This window comes from Salvelinus fontinalis, chromosome 22 (assembly GCF_029448725.1).
Source record: "Salvelinus fontinalis isolate EN_2023a chromosome 22, ASM2944872v1, whole genome shotgun sequence".
Classification (NCBI taxonomy): domain Eukaryota; kingdom Metazoa; phylum Chordata; class Actinopteri; order Salmoniformes; family Salmonidae; genus Salvelinus; species Salvelinus fontinalis.
Window position 1 is genome coordinate 23,159,225 of NC_074686.1, and position 25,560 is coordinate 23,184,784.

Consider the following 25,560-nt stretch of genomic DNA (forward strand, 5'->3'; position numbering starts at 1 on the left):
GACACATATGTTGATTGAACCAGACACTGCATTGACCATAGAAATATAACCATTCAAAATGAGCCACACTGTAGATTTTTAGAACACTGTCTGCAGCTTGTGCATCAAAAAGATATTGTGAAGGATAAATACCCTTCGTGATGCAGCAAGTAGTAAAGATTGCTAATCACTGCCATCTATGGGATTACAACTATTTATTTCTTAATTTTACTCCTATAAAACCTCACTGTTTGAAAAGGAATCTGTCCTCAAAACCAATGTTTGCTTTAACAAACCCACAAGTAATACTCAAACAAAATCCAATGGATGAAATTTGAGGTTTACCTACGTCAAACTCATCACCTTGAGGAAGTAACGGACACATTTGACATGTTCCCAGAACAGACAATCACATTCATTTAGCTGAACAATCCCTTAATTAGCCATCCCAGGGGCTTCCTCAGTAGATGGCGTCGTGTGAAGTAAAAAGGCAAAACTGGCGACATGAAAGCAACACAGCAGAGACCCAGTGGGAGATTTCTCTAGGGACTAAACTAATCCTCCTCTACCGCCATCATCTCACACAGTGGAGAGAGGAGGATGGATTATTACTGTTTATTATACAAATATCAAAGATATGAATTCTAATAACCTGCATGTCACTTTGTTTAAACTTTATTTCTCTTTCCTTAACTGAATTTCATACATATCTGACAATAATGGGTTCCATTTTAACCAACCCCCCAATTCTCATATAAAAATAGCAAAAAATTATAATACAACTGTCTCACACACAAAACTGCTCTTTCTTCATAGTTTCATTAAAGCCAATCTGTACCCTCAGTTCATAGCCTTGTCTGAGTGGATTATTAAAACATCTAGCAGGCCTTGTCTGGTTAATGTTACCCTCTGTATTGACAGAAACATGGTTTTCAGTGAAACCAACGGCACTAAAAATATCCACAAAGGCAAAATCATACTGTGAATCAAACAGTCAGAGAGTGAATAGCGAGTTTATAAGAAATGTTTCTGTAACAGAGCAATGTTTCATTTTGTTTAAAATAATTAATAAATAAAGCTGTAAAACAATGGTTCAAATGGACCAATCTGTGTTACAGTTAGTCTTACGATACGCTAATCTGAGGTCAGTCAGACATTACTTTGTCAGTTTAAGTGAGTTGAGCATTAAAATTTAACAATATACGTATGAAGCAGACAAAAAAAAACATCCAACCCAAAATAATATATTATTCTTACAAACATCTCCCTATATCAGGGATCCCTATGTCACAGCTTGTACAGTACAGGAAGTCTTGATTGATAGGATGTCCAGAGACGTGACCACTCTCCTAACTAATACTAACCCCTCCCATTATATTGTCCAGGGAGGTGCTATGTGCAAATTTGAAATGGTACCCTATTCCCTATATAGTGCATTACCTTTGGCCAGTAGTGCACTAAGGGAAATAGGTTGCCATTTTGAATATGACTTATATTAGAAGAGAAGGGGTGGGCTTCTTCCCTGGCCACGCCTCCTTGGCGTATTTCTTCTTGCGTGGTTCGTTGAGAGCCTCGGGGGTGTACGGTCCGGGGGCGAGGGCGAGGTTAACAGCAGGGATGGGAGTGACGAAGGGCTGTGCTGAGGCTGAGGTGGGGGAGAGGTCCACCTCTGGAGCAGGGTTAGGGAAGACCAGCGGCAGGCCCCCCAGGATAGTAGCTCCACCCTGGGCCGTGGCGGGGAGGGAGCCGGACTCTCCAATGGTGGGTGGGAGGTCTCCATAGAGCCCTCCACTGAAAGGGAAGTTCTGCATGCGTCTGGCCACAGAGTCCTCCAGACCTAGTGTAGCGTGACCCTCCATCTTCCTCTTCTGATTGGGTAGCAGGGTTTAGGGGGGAATGAGAAGATTGAAGATGGCAATATAGTAGCGTCAATTGTAAAGCACTGAAGTACTCTCTGACAAATAGTCTTAAAAAGGGATTTATAAATAAAATGTGATTGATTGACCTCAACTTGTCAACACATCAACTTTTAGCATTGATTGATTGGAGATCGGTCAACACGAAGGTAATTATAGTTGTGTTTTTATATTTCTATTAGTTTAGTTTCAGTTAGTTTTCAGTTTTTATTTTGTTTTAGTTGTATACAAATACTTAGTTTTTATATTATTTAGATTCAGTTTTAGAATTAGGAACAGAAGGCGGCTTGGAGACGTGCTGTATAGTTTTTTGGGGTGTTTTTTGGCATGTCACTTCTTTCAAGTGGGCGGCAGAAATAAATAAGGTGATGGGTAAGGTCATAGGTAAGGTTAGGTTTAAATTATTAAGTCAATCTCAATGCGACTTGGATTTAAAAGGAATAGCGCGGAAACTGGTGCAAAAAATATGTTCAAAAGAATTGAGTCAGCTACCTATGTATTTATTTGGACAGTGAAGCAAAAACATTTAATTTGGCTCTATGCTCTAGCATATTAGATTTAAGATCAAATGTTCCATATGAGGTGACAGTACAGAATGTCCGCTTATATTTGAGGGTATTTTCATACATACTGTATCTGTTTTACCATTTAGAAATGAATTCAATTTATGTATCTAGTCCCCCCATTTGAAGGTGTAAAAAGTATTTGGACAAATTCACTTGTGTATTAAAGTAGTCCCCCCCAAGAATGTAGAGGTCGTGTTTCAGATTAAGTTGTGCCCAATAGAAATTAATGGTAAATAATGTATTGTGTAATTTTGGAGTCACTTTTATTGTAAATAAGAATATAATGTTTCTTAAAACCTCTATATGATCGGTGGGTCCCCCGCAGGACGGTTGAGCTAACGTAGGCTAATGCGATTAGCATGAGGTTGTAAGTAATAAGATAATTACCCAGGACATAGACATATTAAATTCTTGTTAATCTAACTGCACTGTCCAATTTACAGTAGCTATTACAGTGAAATAATATCATGCTATTGTTTGAGGGGAGTGCACAGTTATGAAAAATTATTAACAAACCAAAACCGGCACATTTGGACAGTCTTGAAACAAAATTGTGAACATAAATGCAATGGTTCATTGGATCAGTCTAAAACTTTGCACATACTGCTGCCATCTAGTTGCCAAAATCTACATTGCGCCTGGGCTGGAATAATACATTATGGCCTTTCTCTTGCATCTAAAAGATGGTACAAAAAAATACATGTTTTTTTTCTTTGAATTATCTTTTACCAGATCTAATGTGTTATATTCTCCTACATTTATTTCGCATTTCCAAAAACTTCAAAGTGTTTCCTTTCAAATGGTATCAAGAATATGCATATCCTTCCTTCAGGTCCTGAGTTATAGGCAGTTAGATTTGGTTATGTCATTTTAGACAAAAATTGAAAAAAGGGGCAGATCCTTAAGAGGTTTTAACCTCTACATTAATGTGGATGCTACCATGATTACAGGTAATCATGAATGAATCGTGAATAAGTTAGAGGCAGAAATAAATAAAAAGCTAGCCGCATTTACACATCAGCTTCAGTAGCTTGAAAACCATTACATTTTTGCCCATTGTTAAGAAAAAAAATGTTTAAAAATAAACATATTTCATGATGGTTTTTATTTAAGTTTGTTTTGGAGTCAAAGATAATATTTTCAGTATAGTTTTTGTTTTTTAAACGGTTTAGATTTGATTTTGTTTACTAAATCGTTTTTTCTTGATTTGTTTTCATTATTATAACAACAACCTTGGTCAACACAACTTTTGCCATTTTTCTCAAGAATCATCCCCAGCATAAAGTAAGAGATGGACTTGAAGAAGTTTACCTTGATCGGGACAACAGCAGTCTGTACCATGTTCCTGAAGCGCCCTACTGATGGGTCAACGTCCTCTGTAAAAACAAGAAAACACACAGGATTTCATTTTGAAATGTGTGTGCGCGCACATCTGCATTCGTGCATGGGTGTGTGTTCTTGCATGTCTGTGTGCAAGCATGTGTGTATGGGCACGTGGGTCATCAACCCTAACCATCACACCTGGGTTGATGACCTCCTCCTCCTCACTGAAGGAGACCCTGCTACTCCTCCTCTTCCTCTTGGGCCTCACAATGTCCAGGTTGCCATCCTCAATGGTCAGGGTGGAGATACGCTTGTTGTGGGCCGTGTTGAACTCGGTCAGGTTCTGGAACAGGTGAAACAAGAAGATGGATGCGGTCAGGTTCATCAAACAGATGGAGAAACGAGAACATTTTACAAAAGCTGCTTGAACAAAACATAAATATATCTCACAAGAACTCAAGCAGTCCCCTGCCCCACACAAACACACACCTCCAGCTCAGTCTCCTCCTCAGGTAGACCCAGCAGTCCTTTGAGCTCCTCGTCCTCCCCTGCCTTCACCTCCCCTCCAGGTATGGTGTTGGTCTGGGTCTGGGGCTTCTCTCTCAGGGTGTAGACCCGCGTGGATGCCCCGAACGACATGGTGGAGTCGATGGGCACCTGCTGGGGCTTGTGGGGCTCCAGACGGATACGACCCAGGAATGTACCATGCGCTAGGGGGACAGAGTAACATGGATTGTCCTTTCAAAATGTAACTTCATGTTGAAAGTTGAGGTTTACATATCTTCTACTCGGCATCTACAATGACATGGCATGACACAAACCTTTTTGTACCACGGGCCAGCAAGCTATGGTTCTCTTTCTTGAAGGAACATTTACACTGAAACAAACACTTGACAACTGACTGTCAGACAACAAAGGAACACTGTAGGATACTAAGCAGTACTAGATACTCACTGCTGTTGAGGTCGATCAGGAAAACCCTCTTGAGGTGTCTGTGGTAGACCAGGGCTGAGTGGATACGAGAACACGACTGGTGGTCTATCGTGAAGTCACACAAGTCTGGGTTCCGCCCAAACAGGTAGTATTTCTTTTCATCAATGATTAGCTTCTACCAAATGAGAAAAAAAATTGCCAGGATAAAATGTCAACAGAGTTGCCTATCTAAGGTCATGGACTGGTATTGTAATGGTTTTCTATAGAAAAAGTTTTGTAACATACACCGGATAGGTGCAGTGAAATGTGGTGTTTTACAGGGTCAGCCATAGTAGTACATCAGCCCTGGCGCAAATTTGGGTTAAGTACCTTGTTCAAGGGCAATTTAGGGTTAGGGATAAATTACTTGTGGGTCTGACTGCCTTGGAATCCAAGGGGTCACTAGGTTAGGTAGGCAGAGAGAACAGACATTATTCCATGTTTGTTTAAGCACATCTTCCAACACAGTGACACGTGCAGCAACTATATAATATAGGCCCTACACCTTATAACATACTTTAAGTCTTATATTTAAATGAACATTAGGCTACTTGATAAAAGCCATATCTTCTGCAGAGAGGCATTGCTCTTGCTTCTGTGGTTATTTTTGTTGGTGTCGGGGTTAAGACTAGTAGACTTACCTCTACTAGCTTGTCGCCCTTCACCACATCTAGATGGAGTCCAGGAGGAGGTTTCCCTGCCCTGACAAAACACAAAATGAATGTCAATTGCATGTTGCAATTTTGCTTTTATTCAAATGGCGGCTGTTTTGCCGCCTTGCTGCATAACTAGTTGATCAAGACTACGGATTTGCAATACAATTTCTTCAAATGTTTTGCATGTGTAAACTGCACAAGCAATACTGTCATTCTTGTCCTGAGAAAGGAAAATGCTTGCAAATGCTGCATAACAGTAAGCATTCTGGAACACCATACAGCTTTAGCAAACCCTGCTGCTGGATTTCACTGACAAGCTAACGTTAGAACATTCAAACAGCTAGCATACTACTGTGACTGAGCACTCCAATATCATAGCGAAGTTACCCAGATTGCTAGCTAGTTAGCTCATGTTTCTAGCAAGCAAACGACATCCTAGTTCGATGCGACAATCTAATTAACTTCACCGACATGGACCTTACAACACTCTACTGCATGCTTTTGATTTTGACAGTCAAAATTATGCATTAGACATCGTCGCTGGTCTTACCATGACGGGCAGTCAAAAAGAGGTGTGTTTGTGCTTGGGTTTGCTGCCATCTTACACCGTGTACTAGTAGTGAATGCTGGGAATGTGAGGACTACAGGGAAGTCTGTAGAAAGCTGGGATTCGTAGTTTATTATGAAATAATATTATGGAAGTTAATAAACCTACTTTAATTCCCCTGGTTTAAATGTCTATGCTATATACGTCGGAGATCAAATTGTTTGGGGTAGATTTATAACAAGTTTCCCACGATTGTGGAGGTTTGTGTCAACATATTTTGTTATGTTTGGCAAATCAAGACAATTATGACGATTCATTATTTTCATTGCATAATAACATTTCACCAAGCAATCATTTATCCAATCAACATTTTACACTGTACATCAGCTGTCACATACCAGAGGACCTCAAAACAAAATAAACAATATAAAATAAATTAGGCCACAGAGTCACCATATTTGAGAGTAAATAATATAAATAACAAATCAGAAAAATTAACAGGCATGCATGTTGACAATCCAAAATGTTCAGTCTTTTTATTTAAAAACGTCCTATAGCCATTGATATAAGTTGCCCTGAAACAACAGAAGACCTTCTCTAGCCCAGGGGTAACAACTCTTACCCTATGAGGTCCGGAACCTGCTGGTTCTGTTCTACCTGATAATTGCACTCACACCTAATCAGTAACTGATTAGAGGGGAACAATGAAAACATGCAGTGGACTGGCTTCAAGGTCTAGAGTTGGGGGCCTAGCCAGTAGTAGACCTGAAATGCTTGTCGTCGATGGTGGAGAAGATGTGGCCTTCTCTGATTAGAAACTCCAAGGTCTGGCTGCATGGAGTAAAGGGGAAAAGGAAGCATTAGACCAGATAGTCTCTTTTCACTACGATTTTAAAAAAAGTTCCCCCTATTGACCCCTCCCCCCCAAAAAAGAGTATCTGTTACCTGATGGCAGCCATGCTGAGGTACCCCAGTTTAATGTCTAGCTCCTCTAGACTGATGCCCCTGGGCTTGGAGTCTGAGCAACTCCTGATCAGGTTCAACACCTTACAGGAGGAGAAATAAAGCCATTGGTCTTTTGACCAAATCACATCAGATCCTTTTGAGAACTGATCTGATTGTGAAAAAAATATCAGATTTAGACTGTGTAAATGTAGCCTTAACCTACAGGCCAAACTAGAATGGTCCAAACACACCAAGACAGTCGTAAAGAGGGCACGACAAAGCATATTCCCCCTCAGGAAACTAAAAAGATTTGGCATGGGTCCTGAGATCCTCAAAAGGTTCTAAAGCTGCAACAGAGAGCATACTGACTGGTTGCATCACTGCCTGGTACAGCAATTGCTCGGCCTCTGACCGCAAGACACTACAGAGGGTAGTGCGTACGGCCCAGTACATCACTGGGGCTAAGCTGCCTGCCATCCAGGACATTTACACCAGGCGGTGTCAGAGGAAGGCCCTAAAAATTGTCAAAGACCCCAGCCATAGACTGTTCTCTACTACCGCATGGCAAGCGGTACCAGAATGCCAAGTCTAGGACAAAAAGGCTTCTCAACAGTTTTTACCCCCAAGCCATAAGACTCCTGAACAGGTAATCAAATGGCTACCTGGACTATTTGCATTGTGTGCCACCCCCAACCCCTCTTTTTACACTGCTGCTACTCTGTTTATCATATATGCATAGTCACTTTAACCATATATACATACTACCTCAAGTCAGCCTGACTAACCGGTGTCTGTATGTAGCCTCGCTACTGTATATAGCCTGTCTTTTTACTGTTTTATTTCTTAACCTACCTATTGTTCACCTAATACCTTTTTTGCACTACCGTTTAGAGCCTGTAAGTAAGCATTTCACTGTAAGGTCTACTACACCGGTTGTATTCAGCGCACGTGACAAATAAACTTTGATTTGATAAAATAGTTAGTTCTTGGTTGAACTGTGACTAGAAACTAGAAACCGATTGTTTGACCACAAGTGAGTTGTTCTGATATTGTTGAATCTCATTTCGCTATTTCAAAAATGTGGTAAGATGTTAAATGGGTAATGGCAGCGAGTAGTGGGGATGAAATGGAGGGGGGGGGGGGGGGGGGGGGGAATAATATTAAGTGAAGCGACAGCTGTGCTGGAATGCGAACAATATGCGTGTCAGTTCTGATGGTATGGAGCCGAAGGATGAGAGTCAAGGACCGGAATGGTCGGTGGTGGAAAGATACAGGAAAAAGAGAGATCATGATACAGAAAGCAGTGAAGCGTCTAGTAAAGAAAGCATCAAGAGGGCCAAGGTAAGAAGTAAGAGTAGTGATGTGTTGGAGTGGAAAGTTGTGATGGTGTTTGAGACCACAGGGCCTCACACCCTATCCGACTAACTAATGCCGTAGAGAAAGAGGTAAGTGAAGTGAAATTAGTTAGGTTGATTGGAAATGGTAGATTGTTAATATTGTGTGGTAGCCAGGCTCAGCAAGGGAAGATTAAAAAAATGGAAAAACTTAAATGGGAAGAAGATTAAAAGCCATGTCCCTGGTGCTTATGCTAGATTGAGGGGAGTCCCACGGTGGTCCCAATATCTATGTCCACAGATGAAGAAAATGTGAAGGGAGGCAGAGTGATTTCGGGCAAAAGGTTGATCAGTAGGAAAGAGGGTCAAAGTAGTGAAAGCTTATCAGTGATGCTGAGGTTTGAGAAAGTCTTGCTGGGAAAAGTACAGATAGGATTCCTTAGTTTCAATTTTAGAGAATTTGTCCCATATCCACTGTGGCCTTTTAAAATGCCAAAGAATGGGACATGTAGCTGCTCAGTGTAAATGAATTAAAAAAGATATACCAAGTGTGAAGGGGCATATGATTATGGTGAATGTGGAAGCAATGTGAAGGTTAAGTGCTGTAATTGTGTGTGTGGGGGGGGAGGGGGGACACTGCGTAGCATTTGGTGGATGCCATGTACAGAGAGAGGCTAGAGAGGCTCAGAAATATAGGATCAGTCATGATGTATTGTGTACAGAGGCCATAAAATAGATTGGTAGAACTACAGTGTGGACTGATGGACCTTACATGGATGTACCTGTAGTGGACCTACTGTCTGGGCTGGTACTTCTGATGGTCCTGGCAGTGTTGAGGCCCAGTTCAGAAATCTTGTGCTCATGAATGTGCGGTGTCAAAGGACTTCTATTGGAAAGGTTATCAATACAACTCGGGTTGTGGAAAGCAGAAATGCCAGGTTGAAGGTTATTGTGGAGACGGCAAGAAATATTGGTGGTAACAGATGTTACTGTTGAAATGGTTATTGACATGCTGAACAATCCTAAGGGTGGAGTGTTTCAGCATAATAAAGTTTAATGGGGTTGAGGAGGGTGTGGTAGAAGTTGGGGATTTATTTATTTTGAATTTTATTTTCATGGTAGTACCGAATTGGGCAGATCATGATTGATCTTACAGTCCACCACAGTAGGTGGTGGCATGCACTTAAACAATTGTTTGCGGACCGCCATGATATCATAGAAGGCCTAATATAGTTATTATTACACAGACAAATCCATTGTCACGTTGGTTTCAAAACTGTAAACTGAGACCAGAAACAACCCCTACCCCCTGTCTAAAGACACAAACCCTTTTCACACTACTTAGCCAAACCTAGCTAAGCTTAGCTGTGCTGGCTTCACATTCGTACTAGTTGCTGGAACTGTGCTGGAAAGGACAATGTGAAAAGAAAATATCTGAACCAACATAGTACAGTTCAGCCCTATAATCCAAGTCAGGCATTAGAAGCTAGGGTCTAGGCGTTATATGTGCTGCAGGACTAGAGAACTGACCTGGCTCTGACTGGCACTCAGCCCGTAGCTTGATGCGTCTCCATCTCCAGGATTACCACCACCACCACACAGGTTCCTGTTGTGCTGCATGTGGGCCTGCACTACCTCCAGCATGTGAGAGGTGATCTCATTCAGGTCCTCAAGGCAACAGAGGTTGAAAGCCACCAATGATCTTTGGCCCTGGCAGGAAGTATGTGAAGGGGTACAGAAATGTGCCATAATCATGCAGAGAAACACTAGACTTAAAGTACTAAATCGAATGCATTTACCTGAATGATACGCAGGCTTCCAGAGACCTTGACATAAGTCCCTGGGGACACAAAAGTACTGTCCACACCAGGATCCTGTAAGGCAAATATTAAGTATATTATCTGCTATAGGAGAAAAAAATTTATAAAAGTTGCCGATGCACTATTTCTCCCCAACCTCGTCATTTGAAACGTTTCTAGACGAAGACCTATAATTATCCACTTACTGCAGTGTCCACCCAGAGCTTCACGCCCAATGGTGGTCCAGTCATGTCGTCCACGGAGTACAAGACATTGTTTACTGAGGGAACCGTTCTCCTGACGATACCCACCACAGATACCTTCATCCAGAAATCAAATACAAAAACAGGTGTAGAGGTTTAATCAATGCGGCACTGACAGTTTTTTTCTGGTTTGTGGTGAATAAAGTGGATAAACATGATATAGGACCTACTGGGAACGAGCTCTAGGTTTCTCTACCAACAGGCACCCTCACCTCGTGGAACAGAAACACTCACCTGGTTGACCTCAATGTCACCAATGCTGAAGACTTCCCTGGCAGCCGTGGCAGACAGCAGTTGGGACACAGTGCACGGCATCATCTGGAGGACTGACCTCTGTCACAGCAGGGCAATGAAAGCGTCACATTTTGGCCCACTGAAGCTTGTCCATTTTATAAATATAAGAATGCTAGTTCAATGCATTCCAAGACAACATTGTCATTGTTCAGTTATGGGTTATGTTGTGATGGCATGAGGGTTAAAAGAAACACCTTGGTTGTCTTCTGTCCTGACTGGAAGGTGGTAAATCCACCTGTGGACTGATTGTACCTGTATCCAGTTCCCATATCTGAGCCCCTGTTGTATACTTTGGAAAAACACATTGAACTGCACAACACATCTACTGAAAGCAGGTACAATGAGTGACTAAAACTTTCAAATGTGTGATATCTTAGTTGCAGGTCCCTTCAAAACTCACCTTGATTCCACTTGTAGTTGGAAGAGGGATTTTAGTTAGATTTGATCATTACAACTATCCCATAAGACTGAAAGGTGCAACGCTTGACAGATTACCACATTTCAGCTCACTAGCAAAAAAAACGTTAGCCAATTATCCAATTAACCAATCAGAGGCCAAAGTGTAGCAAGCATATAACCTCAGCAATCAACAAAGGGCATCTCCCACTCAATCAGCAGCTAAATAAATTGAAAACTTGCAGACAAGTTAATTCTCACTAAAACATTTACTATGATATGAAATCTAATATTTTTTTTGAAATCCATGTTGTTTTTTAAAAAACATTTTAATTATAACACCATCAATTCAACAATGAATGACATTTTACAGCATTTATTGATACATTTCACTGAATCTCTTCAAAATATCTTACGACATACAAAGGAAATATTGTTCATAGAAAAGTTCGATCCCCTCATACACCTGGTTATAATGTACACTGATGATGCTTGGTGTTTATCTTCAACTGATGAGGTTTCTCGTTGCAATGGGTCCTGTTCTGAATAGGGCACTTACGATGTATGTGTTCCCAATGGCACCATATTATATATATATATATATATATATATATATATCACATCACTACTTGGACTAGGGCCTCTGGTCCAAAGTAGGACATTATATAGGCAATAGGGTGCCATTTTGGATGCAGATTTCACCAAAGGTGACACATCTGATGAGTCTCGTAGGATTATATTTCAGGCAACGAGCTATTTTTATCTCCATATCAAGTTCTTCAGAAGCAGCAACGTGTTTGAGTAGGTAACCCCAGTTGTGTGTGTACACAATCAATACACACACACCAATGACCAACCAACGTTCGGCCAATGAAGACATCATTATCACCACTAGCACACCAACACAGTATCCAACTCTAATACCACTTCTGTATCAATGACAGAAGACATGGGAAGCTGAAGTAACTGTTGAAAAAAGATCCACCATCACAGCAAATATACAACTCAAACAATGTCAAGGCGCTCGTAATAATTCAGTCACATGTCCATAAACTCCTCCTTCAGCCTCTGTAGTAGCTCATATACACAAGGTGTACAAAACATTAAGAACACCTACTCTTTCTATGACAAACTGACCAGGTGAAAACTATGATCCCTTATTGATGTCACTTGTTAAATCCACGTCTATCAATGTAGACGAAGGGGAGACAGGCTAAAGAAGGATTTAAGACAATTGCGAATATCACAGGGGGTTGGTGGTACCTTAATTGGGGAGGACAGCATCGTGGTAATGGCTGGAGTGGAATAGTATCAAATACGTCAAACACTTGGGTTCCATGTGTTTGATGCAATTCTGTTCGCTCCTTTCCAGATATTATGAGCCATCCTCCCCTCAGCAGCCTCCACTGCTGTATATGTGCCACTCGAAGGGTGAATGGGCAAGACAAAATATTTAAGTGCCTTTGAGCGGGGTATGGTTGTATGTGGAAGGCGCACCAGTTTGAGTGTCAAGAACTGCAATGCTGGCTGGGTTTTTCACACCCAAAAAGACATCCAGCCAACTTGACACCTGTGGGAACCATTGGAGACAACATTGGCCAGCATCCCTGTGGAATCCTTTCGACACCTTGTAGAGTCCATGCCCTAACGAATTGATGCTGTTCTGAGAGCAAAAGTGGATGCAACTCAGTATTAGGAAGGTGTTCCTATTGTTTTGTACACGGTGTATATTCATGAATCAATGAGTACATATCATTAATTTAAGTCCAAAAATTTATGTATACTGAACAAAAATTTAAACACAGCATGTAAAGTGTTGGTCCCATGTTTTATGAGCAGAAAAAAATATCCCAGAAATATTCCATTTGCACAAAAACCTTATTTCTCTCAAATTGTGTGCACATCCCTATTAGTGAGTATTTCTCCTTTGCCAAAATAATCGATCCACCTGACAGGTGTGGCATATCAAGAAGCTGATTAAACAGCATGGTCATTGCACAGATGCACCTTGTGCTTTGGACAATAAAAGTCCACTAAAATGTGCAGTTTCGTCACAACACAATGCCACAATTATCTCAATTTTGAGGGAGTGCGCAATTGACATGCTGACTGCAGGAATGTCCACCAGAGCTGTTGCCAGAGAATTGAATGTTAATTTTTCTACCATAAGCCGACCTCCAACGTCAATTTAGATAATTTGGCAGTACCTCCAACCGACCTCACAACCGCAGACCACGTGTAACCACACCAGCCCAGAACCTCCACGTCTGGCTTCTTCACCTGCGGGATCATCTGAGACCAGCCACCAGCTGATGAAACTGAGAAGGAATTCTGTCTGTAATAATGCCCTTTTGTGGGGCAAAATCTCATTCTGATTGGTTCAGCCTGGCTCCCAAGCCTATGGCTGCACCCCTGCCCAGTCATGTGAAATTCATAAACTAGGGCCTAATCAATTCATTTCAATTGACTGGATTTTTTTTTTTTATGAACTGTATCTCAGTATAATCTTTTAAAATTGTTACGTTTATATTTTTTGTTAAATATAGCAACTGCTGACTGTGCTTCAGATATTTTATTAAAGGGGCAATCAATGCTAATATTGTAGGGGTAAAACAGCAGAGATAAAAACCAAAACTCTGAGCAAAATGTGCCTGGCCACCACAACAATCACACAATGTAGTGCTAGGTGCTAGTATGTGGAGATATTAAAATAAGGCATAAAGTATGTTAATATCATCAAAGACAAAAGGATTTTGGCAATGGAAGACATTTAAAAAAGGCAATAATGCAGGTTAATGTTGGCGACAGCCAGCTCGTATGAAATACATTTTAAAACTTATGCCACTGTTTGAATGACACACTAAAACTACATTTTTTCTGATATTGATAACATTTTCACAAGTGTTAGAAGCGCACAAATTATGACCTGCAAGGCAATAGGCCTGGGTTCCCAGAGAGCGCCTTCCTTTACCTCTGACACCTACACCAAACATAGTAGGCTTAGTATGAGTCTGTCAGAAGGAAGCGTGGAGAAAGGGATTACCGTTAAATCCAGCGGGACCCAGGGGAAACAGAGGTGTGTGTCTGTTCTGGGGAAACAGAGGTGAAAACTGACAGTGAGAGGAGATCAGGTTAAAACACAAAACTGTATTTTTTTAATATATCCTCTGGGCTCAGGGACAACTGTGTGCGCGCTGTGCTGCCTCCATCTCCTCTCTGAAGGGAAAGGCATTGCATGCATAAGTAGACGTTCTGTGTGCTGGACAATACACCGGTGTGTGTGTGTGTGTGTGTGTAAGAGAGACTTCTTGTTTGCTGTTTGACAATATATCCTCCCAGGCCCCAAGTAAACACTGTTTCTCAAGGTGATAGGTAATAGCATGGTAAGTTATGAAAAAGGAAAATAACAAAATAAAAGTGCATTTTTTAATCAAGTGATTGTCAGTGAAGTCATACCCCTAACCATTCCGTTCACACAGGTTTCATTCGGAACTACACTGGCCTTCAGTTGTGAGAATTCAAGTCTAAATTCAAGCACTATATATTTTTAAAATACAAGCAGAACATTGGCTCTTCGGTTCAATACATCAATGTTAATTTGGGGAAACAACACATTCCTTTATGTGTTTTGAATAAGCAGCTTGCTGTCTCTGGACTTTAAATTATGGTGACTCAAGTTAATTACATTCCAAACACTCCATTCCTCAAAATAATTTTCATTATGGGGCAATCATGACACATTCCAGGACAATTATGACACTGGCTGACCGAGGTTATGCTAGGTTATGTCTGGGCTGGGGGTTATGTTAGGTTATGTCTGGGCTGGGGGTTATGCTAGATTATGTCTGGGCTGGGCTGGCATACCAAGACCTAGCCTGATCCCATAGTTGGCTCAGGGCTAGCTCAGAATACCGTCCTATGTGATATGTCATGTTTCTCTCTCTTCAAACAGCCAGTTGTCCACAAATCCCAACCAACAGTATATATTCGATTTTACCTGAGCAGTGGGAAGAGTGTGTGTGTTTGTTGGTGTGGAGGAACAGGGTGTGGTCACAGAATACTGGTAAAACCAGCCGTGCACAGTTTACGATCACTGAGGCGTGTCTAAATTGGAATTTAATTGCATCATAACTACACAGGATGCGGTCTCCCTGTATCATAAATTGCATCCAAAGTACGATTATTAGCACCGAGACTGGGGTGGAATTTGTAGGCAAACAACTAAAGAGAGTTAGAGTTAAAGTTAACAGGTTAGCCTAAACCACCGGGGTGGCTAGCAACACCTTTCCTTCTGAGACAAACAGCTGAATGTGCTTATGGACAGCCTTGCTCTGTTAACATTCAAAACAAATATTTTTACAGACTGGCTATCAACCTGTTGAGCTAGGTTTACCAGTAGTCCTACATCTGAACCAGTATCCAACTGCAAAGCCCAAATCTTTGCAACATTTGAATTGTTCCCTTAAAAGAAAAACAAACTCCCATTGTGTGGCCTCGGCCACCAGAGCTAACAGTGGTGAATTAGGACTAAATACAAGTGCTTGATGTTGTGACTACAAGTCCCATGGTCCACTCTCCTCCTATCCACTCCAATTATCACGTGTCCCAGTCGAGCTCTCTGCAGGCGATCCTGACCAGTCGGAGCTCCAGTTCAAAGGCGTCAGGTCTCTCCTGAGGGTTGAACGACAGCATCTCCCTGATCAGCTGTTTCATGCCCGCGTTCATGCTCTTCATCCTGGCCGGGATCAGCAGCTCCATCTTGGGGTTCTCCAGGAGCGCCTCCCCGAGGGGCACGATCTCCTCCCCCTGCTGCACGTAGCTTCCCAGGAGCTCCTTCTGGGTCTCCACGTCAACGAACGTGATCCGCTCCACCATGGCCCAGATGATGATGCCCAGGGCAAAGATGTCTGCTTTAGCCGTGTAGTGGCCCTCCCACACCTCTGGAGCCATGTAGAAGTCTGTGCCGCACGCTGTGGAGAGGAAACATTTGTTGACGGAGGCTGGTTCCTCAGGGTTGAGGCCCGACGTGGAGCAGACCTTTGACAGCCCGAAGTCTGCCACCTTCAGGGTGGGATCGGGGGTTCCCGCCAAGGTCCTTCCCTGGGAGATGAGGATGTTGTCAGGCTTCAGGTCCCGGTGGATGATCTGGTTTCGGTGGAGGAAGGCCAGGGCACTTCCTAACTGCAGCATGAAGCTGGTGTTGGTCTTGCGGCTGGGTTTACGGGACAGCAAGTATGCGTTCATATCTCCTCCGTCACAGAAGTCCATAACAAACCACAGATAGTAGGCACAGCACGGGTCAAAGGTTATCTCTCCCTTCAGAGATGTCTCCACCAGCTGGAGATAGAACAGAGACAACAGAAAGGCCATCAGAAAGGCCATTAGTATTAACAGTACATCATATAGTAATTCAGCAGACAGCCAGACACAATCCAAAACAGACACTGTATATACAGGCATTCAGTATGTGCCCATGAAGGAATTTTGCCCAAAACCGTGGGGTTGCCAGCACCATGCTCTAACCAATGACTGCATGACAGCCATTGGCACCACATAAGAGATGAGAGCAATGCTCTGTATTCTGGAACACTTGGCTCGCTTCAGAAAATGTCACCAATAAGATAAATGCTGAACTGACTGCTGAACAGATCAAAAATAAATTGTTCAAAAAGGCTGCTGGGAGCCAGCCGACAGACTCCGTGTCAATTCCCATCACGTTTCAGAGCAAATGCTAACTGGAGGAAAATTACTAAGAAAACAGAACAAAATGCTATTTCTAGCAGCGCTACCTACCTGACAGGGAAATAGGGAAATTGATTATGTAATCTAAAACAGTGGCAGTCCTGATTATTGATAAGCCAAGATGGGAGAAGAAAAACAGTTCAATTAAATTCCTTGGGGGGGGGGGGGGGGAGAGAATTTTCAACAAACAAGCAAAACTGCCTTGTCTCGTGCCATTGGCTTTGAATTGACAGCGTGACTGCCAGCCTCCTCTGTGAGCCGTCAAATGGAGGGGTGTGTGTGTTGTCGGTTTTTCTGTCTCGCTGGCTCCTTGTGTTTTTTTGTTTTCAATCAAAACTCGTTGTGACGGCTCTGATCTTAAAAAGACTTCTGCTGGATGAACTGGGTTAATCAAGCACACGTCTCCTTTTGACAGCTGACCAGATCAAAAACCTATCCTCTCCCATAGAAAATGTGCTGCAGGATTTTGACATACACACACCAGCAGCAAAACTATTTGGGTTTTGAATTACAGACAAATCAAATGCCTGACAATCTTTATGGTACAAAACAACACATTGACAGTCCCACCACTTAGGGAAAACCAGTCTGTACACAAAATTGGTCAGTGAGCCAAGCCATCCGTAACCTAATAGATTGAAATAATTCACCAGCATTGCCAGTCAGATAATACAGTCCCTGGCCTCTGATCTATTATAATGATGGTTCCTCCCCCACCCCACACGGTAATCCTGTCCCATTATCTAAATGTTCTCCCTCTATAAGCAGCAGTAGAACAAGAAAAGAAGACTCGGTCGGAACAAAGGATTCTGGGAAAGCGGCCAAGCCCAACATGCTGCAGTGTTTAACAAGCTCTTAGAGCGTGTCGGACAATGTATGCAAGTGTGACAATGGCCCACGTGCCGCTGAGAGGCTACAATCAGTTGTTGCCAGGCCCTTTAAACCCTCAGTGAGCCAAGAGGGAGGAACATGTTGTTGGTAACAGACTAGACAGATTGGCCGGGAGAGAGGATTCACTTTAAAACACAGTGCTCAATGAGGACATGAGCTGCCCCATTAAAAACTAGTGTTGAAGGCACCACCTGACAACACAGAGCCACCAGGATGACTAGCTAAACAGAACACAGTCTTCTGAACTAACTAGTCACAGTATGAACACTCTGTAGAGGCATCCAACATGCTGAATGAGAGGCCAAAACACAGGAAGCAACAATAGCTAACGCCTTGAATTACTAGCAAACACTGGACTACCCATGTCGGTCACCTCTGTGTCCGTCGGTACAGCAGTGTACTCAGCCACTCGTGTGGCTGGCAACAATATGTAGAACAGCCAGAAGGGAAAACAATCCAACACTCCCTTTATCAAGTAGCGTGACTGTGCTCAATACATCATCCTATAGCCAACATTGGGATCTACGGAGTGTGTGCATCTGTCCTGTCTTGTTCTACATAATTCAATCGTTATGGTATGTTTGTCACATTAAGTTGTGTTATTGTAAACTTATGTTATGGTAAATGTATTTAGGATATCCTGGTATTGTGTTTTCTATCACTTCTATAATTGCCCTTTGGTGAATTGAGTTTAGGACTTCAAAAACAAGCTTCTCCACTAACATTCTACCCATCAACATAATCAGATTCCTTCACCTCTGCTCTGACCACATACTCTTCGGCTGCAAAGTTGCTTCTCAGCATATGCGAGACAGAACCTTGAGGTTGAATGGTAAGTTCCGCCCTGCCAGCGTAGATCCGTTTGAGGTTCTTCTGTGGCTGTGGTCTTTCAAAAGATATGCTCATGATGTGTTGCCTCTGGTCTGAATTTGTACTCTTCCATGTGCTTACAATGTGTTTGAACTAGTGCCTTACTCATAAGTATCTGATGATATGTTAAGTAGGCTACATAAAGTTTGATATTTGGTGGGGGGAGTGGGGATATTCAAAAACTAGGCCCATCCTTAAAACCTACACATAAACCCACTTGTAGGCATCCAGATTCTCATACTGACAGTGTGCCATACCAGGATATCCACGGCTCTTCATCCAGGAGGGGAATTCTCTGCTGTTACCAAGCGAAGCTTGATTTTGGAGTAAGCTAACCACTTAACTAGCAACTAAATTAGCAAACAAAACGCACAACTGCAGAGCATTTTAGACAGTTAAGATATCTAGCAGACAAACAGTTGTGAATTCCATACTGCAACTAAATCACCTGACCCGTGCTGAACAGTGAGTGACTCACAAGGCTCCAGTCTCTCATCGTTATGTGCTTGTAAACAAACACCACATGACTGGGGACTACCGGTAAGCTTCATAATGGAAGATTATGTGAAAGGTGACATATTGCACAAGTTGATGCAGGCATTTACTTAAAAAGTACCAAAAAATATTCACGTGTACTTCAACTTCAAAAAATAGTTGAGGTATTGACGGTATTAAAAAAATATTTAGCCCATGGCTATTTCCAAATACTCCAGTATACTACACTGCTCAAAAAAATAAAGGGAACGCTTAAATAACACAATGTAACTCCAAGTCAATCACACTTCTGTGAAATCAAACTGTCCACTTAGGAAGCAACACGGATTGACAATAAATTTCACATGCTGTTGTGCAAATGGAATAGACAAAAGGTGGAAATTATAGGCAATTAGCAAGACACCCCCCAAAACAGGAGTGATTCTGCAGGTGGTGACCACAAACCACTTCTCAGTTCCTATGCTTCCTGGCTGATGTTTTGGTCACTTTTGAATGCTGGCGGTGCTCTCACTCTAGTGGTAGCATGAGACGGAGTCTACAACCCACACAAGTGGCTCAGGTAGTGCAGTTCATCCAGGATGGCACATCAATGCGAACTGTGGCAAAAAGGTTTGCTGTGTCTGTCAGCGTAGTGGCCAGAGCATGCAGGCGCTACCAGGAGACAGGCCAGTACATCAGGAGTCGTGGAGGAGGCCGTAGGAGGGCAACAACCCAGCAGCAGGACCGCTACCTCCGCCTTTGTGCAAGGAGGTGCACTGCCAGCGCCCTGCAAAATGACCTCCAGCAGGCCACAAATGTGCATGTGTCTGCTCAAACGGTCAGAAACAGACTCAATGAGGGTGGTATGAGGGCCCGACGTCCACAGTTGGGGGTTGTGCTTACAGCCTAACACCGTGCAGGACGTTTGGCATTTGCCAGAGAACACCAAGATTGGCAAATTCGCCACTGGCGCCCGGTGCTCTTCACAGATGAAAGCAGGTTCACACTGAGCACATGAGCACATGTGACAGAGTCTGGAGACGCCGTGGAGAACGTTCTGCTGCCTGCAACATCCTCCAGCATGACCGGTTTGGCGATGGGTCATTCATGGTGTGGGGTGGCATTTCTTTGTGGGGCCGCACAGCCCTCCATGTGCTCGCCAGAGGTAGCCTGACTGCCATTAGGTACCGAGATGAGATCCTCAGACCCCTTGTGAGACCATATGCTGACACATGCACATTTGTGGCCTGCTGGAGGTCATTTTTCAGGGCTCTGGCAGTGCATCTCCTTGCACTAAGGCGGAGGTACCGGTCTCGCTGCTGGGTTGTTGCCCTCCTACGGCCTCCTCCACGTTTCCTGATGTACTGGCCTGTCTCCTGGTAGCGCCTGCATGCTCTGGCCACTACGCTGACAGACACAGCAAACCTTTTTGCCACAGTTCGCATTGATGTGCCATCCTGGATGAACTGCACTACCTGAGCCACTTGTGTGGGTTGTAGACTCCGTCTCATGCTACCACTAGAGTGAGAGCACCGCCAGCATTCAAAAGTGACCAAAACATCAGCCAGGAAGCATAGGAACTGAGAAGTGGTCTGTGGTCACCACCTGCAGAATCACTCCTGTTTTGGGGGGTGTCTTGCAAATTGCCTATAATTTCCACCTTTTGTCTATTCCATTTGCACAACAGCATGTGAAATTTATTGTCAATCAGTGTTGCTTCCTAAGTGGACAGTTTGATTTCACAGAAGTGTGATTGACTTGGAGTTACATTGTGTTATTTAAGTGTTCCCTTTATTTTTTTGAGCAGTGTATATACCACCCAAGCCTATCCTCCTGGAGCCTATTTGAAGGCATCATATATAACCCTCTCCTGTCCGCTAGCAGAGTCCTTTCATATGAGCAACCCTGTCACATTGACAAAGGGAAACCTGAACCCCAGTAGCCCTCCCATCTCCCCCAGTTGTTTTTGCCTCCTCCCCTTTCTGTACATTTGATGCAATGCATTGCTTTTACTACAGTTCTAATTTATTACATTTTAATTATTTACTCATCTATTGTTTGTACTCATTGTGTATCCCTGTGCTTCATGTGTAAAAGGTGGTATCTGTACATTGTGTTTTAAGTCTATTATATATACATCCAGGTATAGCAGGGAGCTGGAGCTGTGGTTCATCCTCTGGACAGGTCTATCTGCATTTTACTACAGCTAGCCTTTTATTTATCAATCTTTCTAGCCATTCATCCATATAAAATGTATTACCTCTAGGTACAGTGGGGAGCTGGACCCGTGGCTCATCCTCTGAGCCAGATCATCCCTCTGCAGGACACACTCCTCCAGGTGGATGACGTTGGGGTGCTGGCTCTGGATACTGCTCAGGGCCCAGAATTCCCTGAGGGCCAGCTCTACATTCTCTGGGCTGTGGCAGCGGATCTTCTTCACTGCCACCCGGGCTCCGGTGCGTTTCACCAGCGCCTCGTACACCACGCCGTAGCTGCCACGCCCTACCTCCTGGATCAGGTCGTACTTCGGCTGGCTGCTCACCATCCTCTTCCTCGCTGTGGGGGGGGGGCAGGATGGAGGCGGTGGGGTTAATGGGGTACCACTGATTGTTGTTGAGAGCTAGGTGGTCAGCAGAACAAACTGAGAATGTAACCGTGATGACCCTCAGTTACTGAATAATATCCCAACAAGGTGAGTTTATCCGTCATACTAAATTAAGAAATGCATATCTGTGAGTTGACATGACAGCCCCCTGCTCCTGACCACATCAAAACCCATAGCTATAGGCCTAGTCTAGATGTAGTCTGATCAATTTTATCTCAGGAAAATGAACTAGCCAAGTGACACACTTTCAGATGGATGACACAAATAACAGTGTTTAAATTTTAGCAAGTAAAATTAGGACAGTTGGCTTTCTACCCACAAGATAGCACTTGATCATGACTCCCAGTCCATTAAATTACACATAGGAGCCATTGAAGGAAGGCGTATTCTGTACTGGGGAGTTTTGAGAGCTAACACTCGGCCTGAACATTAAAATGCGTTACGGTTTGGAAGCATAAAGACGTTATCTTCCATATCAGCAAGAAATCATACTTATTACAACAGTTCTCATTGATACCCGGCCAGAGGGGGATAGGGTACCCACCCGGCCAGAGGGGGATAGGGTACCCACCCGGCCAGAGGGGGATAGGGTACCCACCCGGCCAGAGGGGGATAGGGTACCCACCCGGCCAGAGGGGGATAGGGTACCCACCCGGCCAGAGGGGGATAGGGTACCCACCCGGCCAGAGGGGGATAGGGTACCCACCCGGCCAGAGGGGGATAGGGTACCCACCCGGCCAGAGGGGGATAGGGTACCCACCCGGCCAGAGGGGGATAGGGTACCCACCCGGCCAGAGGGGGATAGGGTACCCACCCGGCCAGAGGGGGATAGGGTACCCACCCGGCCAGAGGGGGATAGGGTACCCACCCGGCCAGAGGGGGATAGGGTACCCACCCGGCCAGAGAGGGATAGGGTACCCACCCGGCCAGAGAGGGATAGGGTACCCACCCGGCCAGAGAGGGATAGGGTACCCACCCGGCCAGAGAGGGATAGGGTACCCACCCGGCCAGAGAGGGATAGGGTACCCACCCGGCCAGAGAGGGATAGGGTACCCACCCGGCCAGAGAGGGATAGGGTACCCACCCGGCCAGAGAGGGATAGGGTACCCACCCGGCCATAGAGGGATAGGGTACCCACCCGGCCATATCACCATACAGCGCATGTTTACGGGTGACAATTAGTTATCTAGCATGCCCCGAACACCTGTGTGTACCAAAAGGCGGCCACGAGAAATGTTTGATCACTGAAAAATATTGTCAATGATAAAACCAGTTAAAACAGTGTACACAAGTGTATATTTTGCATTTGTGAAATTATTTGATGTGATACTAAAAGTAACAGGCTTTATGTTTCTATACTGAACAAAAATACAAATGCAACAATTTCAAATATTTTACTGAGTCACAGTTCATAAGGAAATCAGTATATTGAAATATTTTCATTAGGCCATAATCTATAGATTTCACATGACTGGACAGGGATGCAACCATGGGGAGCCAGGCCCAGCCAATCAGAATGAGTGTTTACCTCACAAAAGGATTCATTACAGACAGTAATACTCCTCTAAAACAACATTGGAGGCAGCTCATGGTAGAGAAATGAACATTACATTCTCTGGCAACAGCTCTGGTGGACATTCTTGCCATCAGCATGCCAATTGCATACTCCCTAAACTTGAGACATCTGTGACAGTGTGTTGTGTGGCAAAACTGCACATTTTAAAGTGGCCTATTGCTGTCCCCAGCACAAGGTGCATCTGTGTAATGACCATGCTGTTTAATCTGCTTCTTGTTATGCCACACCTGTCAGGTGAACGGATTGTCTTGACAAAGGATACATGCTCACTAAATGGAATGTAAACAAATTTGTGCACCAAATTTGAGCTTAACAAGATTTTTGTGTATATTGTACATTTCTGGGATCTTTTATTTCAGCTCATGGAACATCGGACCAACACTTTACATGTTGCGTTTTTATTTTTGTTCAGTGTTGAACCGTATCGCAATTTAGGAATCAATTCACGTTTAGATTGAGTTTTTGGCTGCCTGAGCCAGTCTATCTCTCACGATTTCATATAAAGTCCTTGGACCTTAACGAGTAATGGTAGGCTCCAAAAGATTACATATTGGACTACCCGCAAGAGAGCAAATGTGAACACCTCAGAGGCCAAAGCATGCGACATGTAAACAAATCAACATTGCCCCCTCAGATTTTACCTGTTATTTGCGCACTAACGCATTGCTGACAGCTACAGCATTTGAGGGGAAAGTTGACGTTAGCTATGCCATTTCCTGACATGTCAGCCTACTGCACAAATATGTAACAATAAATAAACATCTATCAAATAGTAAGTCCAGTGTAATTAGCTAAACTCGAGGAGAATTAGCTTGCTAGCTAACACGGAAGCGAAACTGTTTTTAGCTAGCTAGCAAGCAAAGGAAGAAAATGCTGGCTAAAAATACAATAATAGTTTGTTAGAATCATAACTACCGTTAGCTAGCTATATACATGTAGATTATATGTTGTTATGTTACCACAGGGGAATGTAGACAAGTTAGCTAGCTAGTTCAGTACCTTATGTCAGGGTTTCCCCAAACTCGGTCCTGGGTCCCCCGCCCGCTAGGTGCAGGTTTAAGCCCTAGCGTTACATTAAATAAATCAAAGATTGGCGATTTTTTGTTAAATTTAACTAGGCAAGTCAGTTTAGAAAACAAATTATTATTTACAATGCCGGCCTGATGAGTTGGTTATTTTGAATCAGATGTGTAGTGATTGGACAAAAAGCAAAACGTGAACGCGGGGGGTGACCCGGCCTTACGTAAAGTAAACTACCTAACTAGTTCGCTTGTTCAAATCGTGGACACCTTTATTGTCCTTCTGCGCTAGCTTATTCTGGCTCCGCACAATTCGGCTAGCTAACGTAACGCAGTCCCACACACCTGCGCACACGACCAAGCACCGTGTCACACGGGCAGACAAAAGAGATTGCTTCTTCTGAAGACGACGAAAGGAAACAGAGTAGCTCACTATAAATCTAGCAAGCTACACATTTACCTGTTTTCGTCTTCCCTCAACGATTCATTTGTTGTTGATTTTCTCTGGCAGACAAGACAAGGTCCGTGCTGAATGATCGCAAACCTGCAGCTCAAGTACCCCGTCAACAGCGCGCGCCCGCTTGCACGCTCCCAAAACAACACAGTCAGGGTGCTCTACGGCAGCAGCCTTTGGAAATACTGCCCCCTTACTTTCACTTTTTTGTTGTTGAGCCTTTTGTTCAAACCTCCAGCTAGCTGAAAGGGGAAATAAGTGTTCCCCCGTTTATTGCATAGCTTTAAATTAGTGGAGGCTGCTGAGGGGAGGACGGCTTATAATAATGACTGGAACGGAGCGCATGGAATGGATAAAAAAATGGAAACCATGTGTTTGATGTTTTTGATACCATTCCACTGATTCCGCTCCAACCGTTACCACGAGCCCGTCTTCCCCAATTAAGGTGCCACCAACTTCCTGTGTCAGACCATGCCCATTGATTCTTGCCCTGGCAACTCCCTCCCATATTCTACTGAAAAGCTTAATTACACCAGTAAAACGAGGATTAGGGTTAGGGGAGTGTTTGGCAGGGGTAGGGCTTCATTGTAAATTAAGAATTTGTTCTTAACTGACTTGCCAAGTTAAATTTAAAAAAGTAAAATCATTTGAATATTTATTCAAACATTTTGAATACAAATCTATAGCAAGAACTTTATTCTTAAGTTATCGTGACATTTCATGTTTGTAAAATTCTATTGTTTTTCCCGGCAACCCCCCTGAATGCCACATTTAGTTTGCGCCAAAGTGATGCCATGCAGGATGTAAGATTACATTTGACACAACACAGGTGACTAAGTCAATGATCTTGAATGAAATGACACACTGAAAGATACCTTTATCTCAACCATCATTTTATATATTAGGCAGTATCAATAAGAACTAGATTATGTATTATAT

The 25,560-nt window shown here is 43.3% G+C and overlaps 3 protein-coding genes across 9 annotated transcripts; all 3 read right to left on the reverse strand.

Annotated features, from left to right (window-relative positions):
• Positions 1–638: 638 nt before the first annotated feature.
• LOC129820047 (nuclear inhibitor of protein phosphatase 1-like) lies at positions 639–6,370 on the reverse strand. 4 transcript variants are annotated; one of them, XM_055876864.1, is made up of 8 exons: positions 5,963–5,991; positions 5,398–5,458; positions 5,087–5,158; positions 4,739–4,892; positions 4,274–4,494; positions 3,983–4,127; positions 3,773–3,837; positions 639–1,847 (listed from the first exon to the last, which is right to left on the reverse strand). In XM_055876864.1, the coding sequence occupies exons 5-8, from the start codon at positions 4,421–4,423 to the stop codon at positions 1,470–1,472; spliced, it is 738 nt and encodes a 245-aa protein (XP_055732839.1). In that variant the 5' UTR covers positions 4,424–4,494; positions 4,739–4,892; positions 5,087–5,158; positions 5,398–5,458; positions 5,963–5,991; the 3' UTR covers positions 639–1,469. The 4 variants fall into 4 exon arrangements, with proteins under 4 accessions (XP_055732839.1, XP_055732836.1, XP_055732838.1 ...); XM_055876861.1 differs by lacking the exon at positions 5,087–5,158 and having other exon boundaries at positions 5,963–6,370; XM_055876863.1 differs by having other exon boundaries at positions 5,087–5,458; positions 5,963–6,001.
• Positions 6,371–6,469: 99 nt separating this feature from the next.
• On the reverse strand, positions 6,470–11,282 carry LOC129820049 (replication protein A 32 kDa subunit-like). Of its 3 annotated transcripts, XM_055876869.1 has the most exons (8): positions 10,995–11,282; positions 10,789–10,883; positions 10,535–10,633; positions 10,244–10,357; positions 10,038–10,112; positions 9,769–9,948; positions 6,905–7,005; positions 6,470–6,790 (listed from the first exon to the last, which is right to left on the reverse strand). In XM_055876869.1, exons 2-8 carry the CDS (start codon positions 10,861–10,863, stop codon positions 6,709–6,711), a joined length of 726 nt encoding a protein of 241 aa, XP_055732844.1. In that variant the 5' UTR covers positions 10,864–10,883; positions 10,995–11,282; the 3' UTR covers positions 6,470–6,708. The 3 variants fall into 3 exon arrangements, with proteins under 3 accessions (XP_055732844.1, XP_055732845.1, XP_055732843.1); XM_055876870.1 differs by lacking the exon at positions 10,789–10,883; XM_055876868.1 differs by lacking the exon at positions 10,995–11,282 and having other exon boundaries at positions 10,789–10,980.
• A 3,120-nt stretch (positions 11,283–14,402) lies between these two features.
• LOC129820048 (serine/threonine-protein kinase pdik1l-like) lies at positions 14,403–24,862 on the reverse strand. Of its 2 annotated transcripts, none has more exons than XM_055876866.1 (3): positions 24,628–24,862; positions 21,228–21,523; positions 14,403–16,327 (listed from the first exon to the last, which is right to left on the reverse strand). In XM_055876866.1, exons 2-3 carry the CDS (start codon positions 21,510–21,512, stop codon positions 15,587–15,589), a joined length of 1,026 nt encoding a protein of 341 aa, XP_055732841.1. In that variant the 5' UTR covers positions 21,513–21,523; positions 24,628–24,862; the 3' UTR covers positions 14,403–15,586. The 2 variants fall into 2 exon arrangements, with proteins under 2 accessions (XP_055732841.1, XP_055732842.1); XM_055876867.1 differs by lacking the exon at positions 24,628–24,862 and adding an exon at positions 24,148–24,359.
• Positions 24,863–25,560: the final 698 nt, after the last annotated feature.

Coding starts and splice junctions, on each gene's coding strand:
- LOC129820047 (XM_055876861.1), bottom strand. CDS start 6,012: ATGGCAGCAAACCCAAGCACAAACACACCTCTTTTTGACTGCCCGTCA. Junction 4,128..4,273: donor AGGAGGAGACTGAGCTGGAG/GTGTGTGTTTGT, acceptor CACCTGTTCCAG/AACCTGACCGAGTTCAACAC. Junction 3,838..3,982: donor GGAGGAGGTCATCAACCCAG/GTGTGATGGTTA, acceptor TTGTTTTTACAG/AGGACGTTGACCCATCAGTA.
- LOC129820049 (XM_055876868.1), bottom strand. CDS start 10,899: ATGTGTTTTTCCAAAGTATACAACAGGGGCTCAGATATGGGAACTGGA. Junction 10,358..10,534: donor GTGACATTGAGGTCAACCAG/GTGAGTGTTTCT, acceptor TTCTGGATGAAG/GTATCTGTGGTGGGTATCGT. Junction 10,113..10,243: donor AGCTCTGGGTGGACACTGCA/GTAAGTGGATAA, acceptor TTTGCCTTACAG/GATCCTGGTGTGGACAGTAC.
- LOC129820048 (XM_055876866.1), bottom strand. CDS start 21,512: ATGGTGAGCAGCCAGCCGAAGTACGACCTGATCCAGGAGGTAGGGCGT. Junction 16,328..21,227: donor GCTCCCCACTGTACCTAGAG/GTAATACATTTT, acceptor TTCTATCTCCAG/CTGGTGGAGACATCTCTGAA.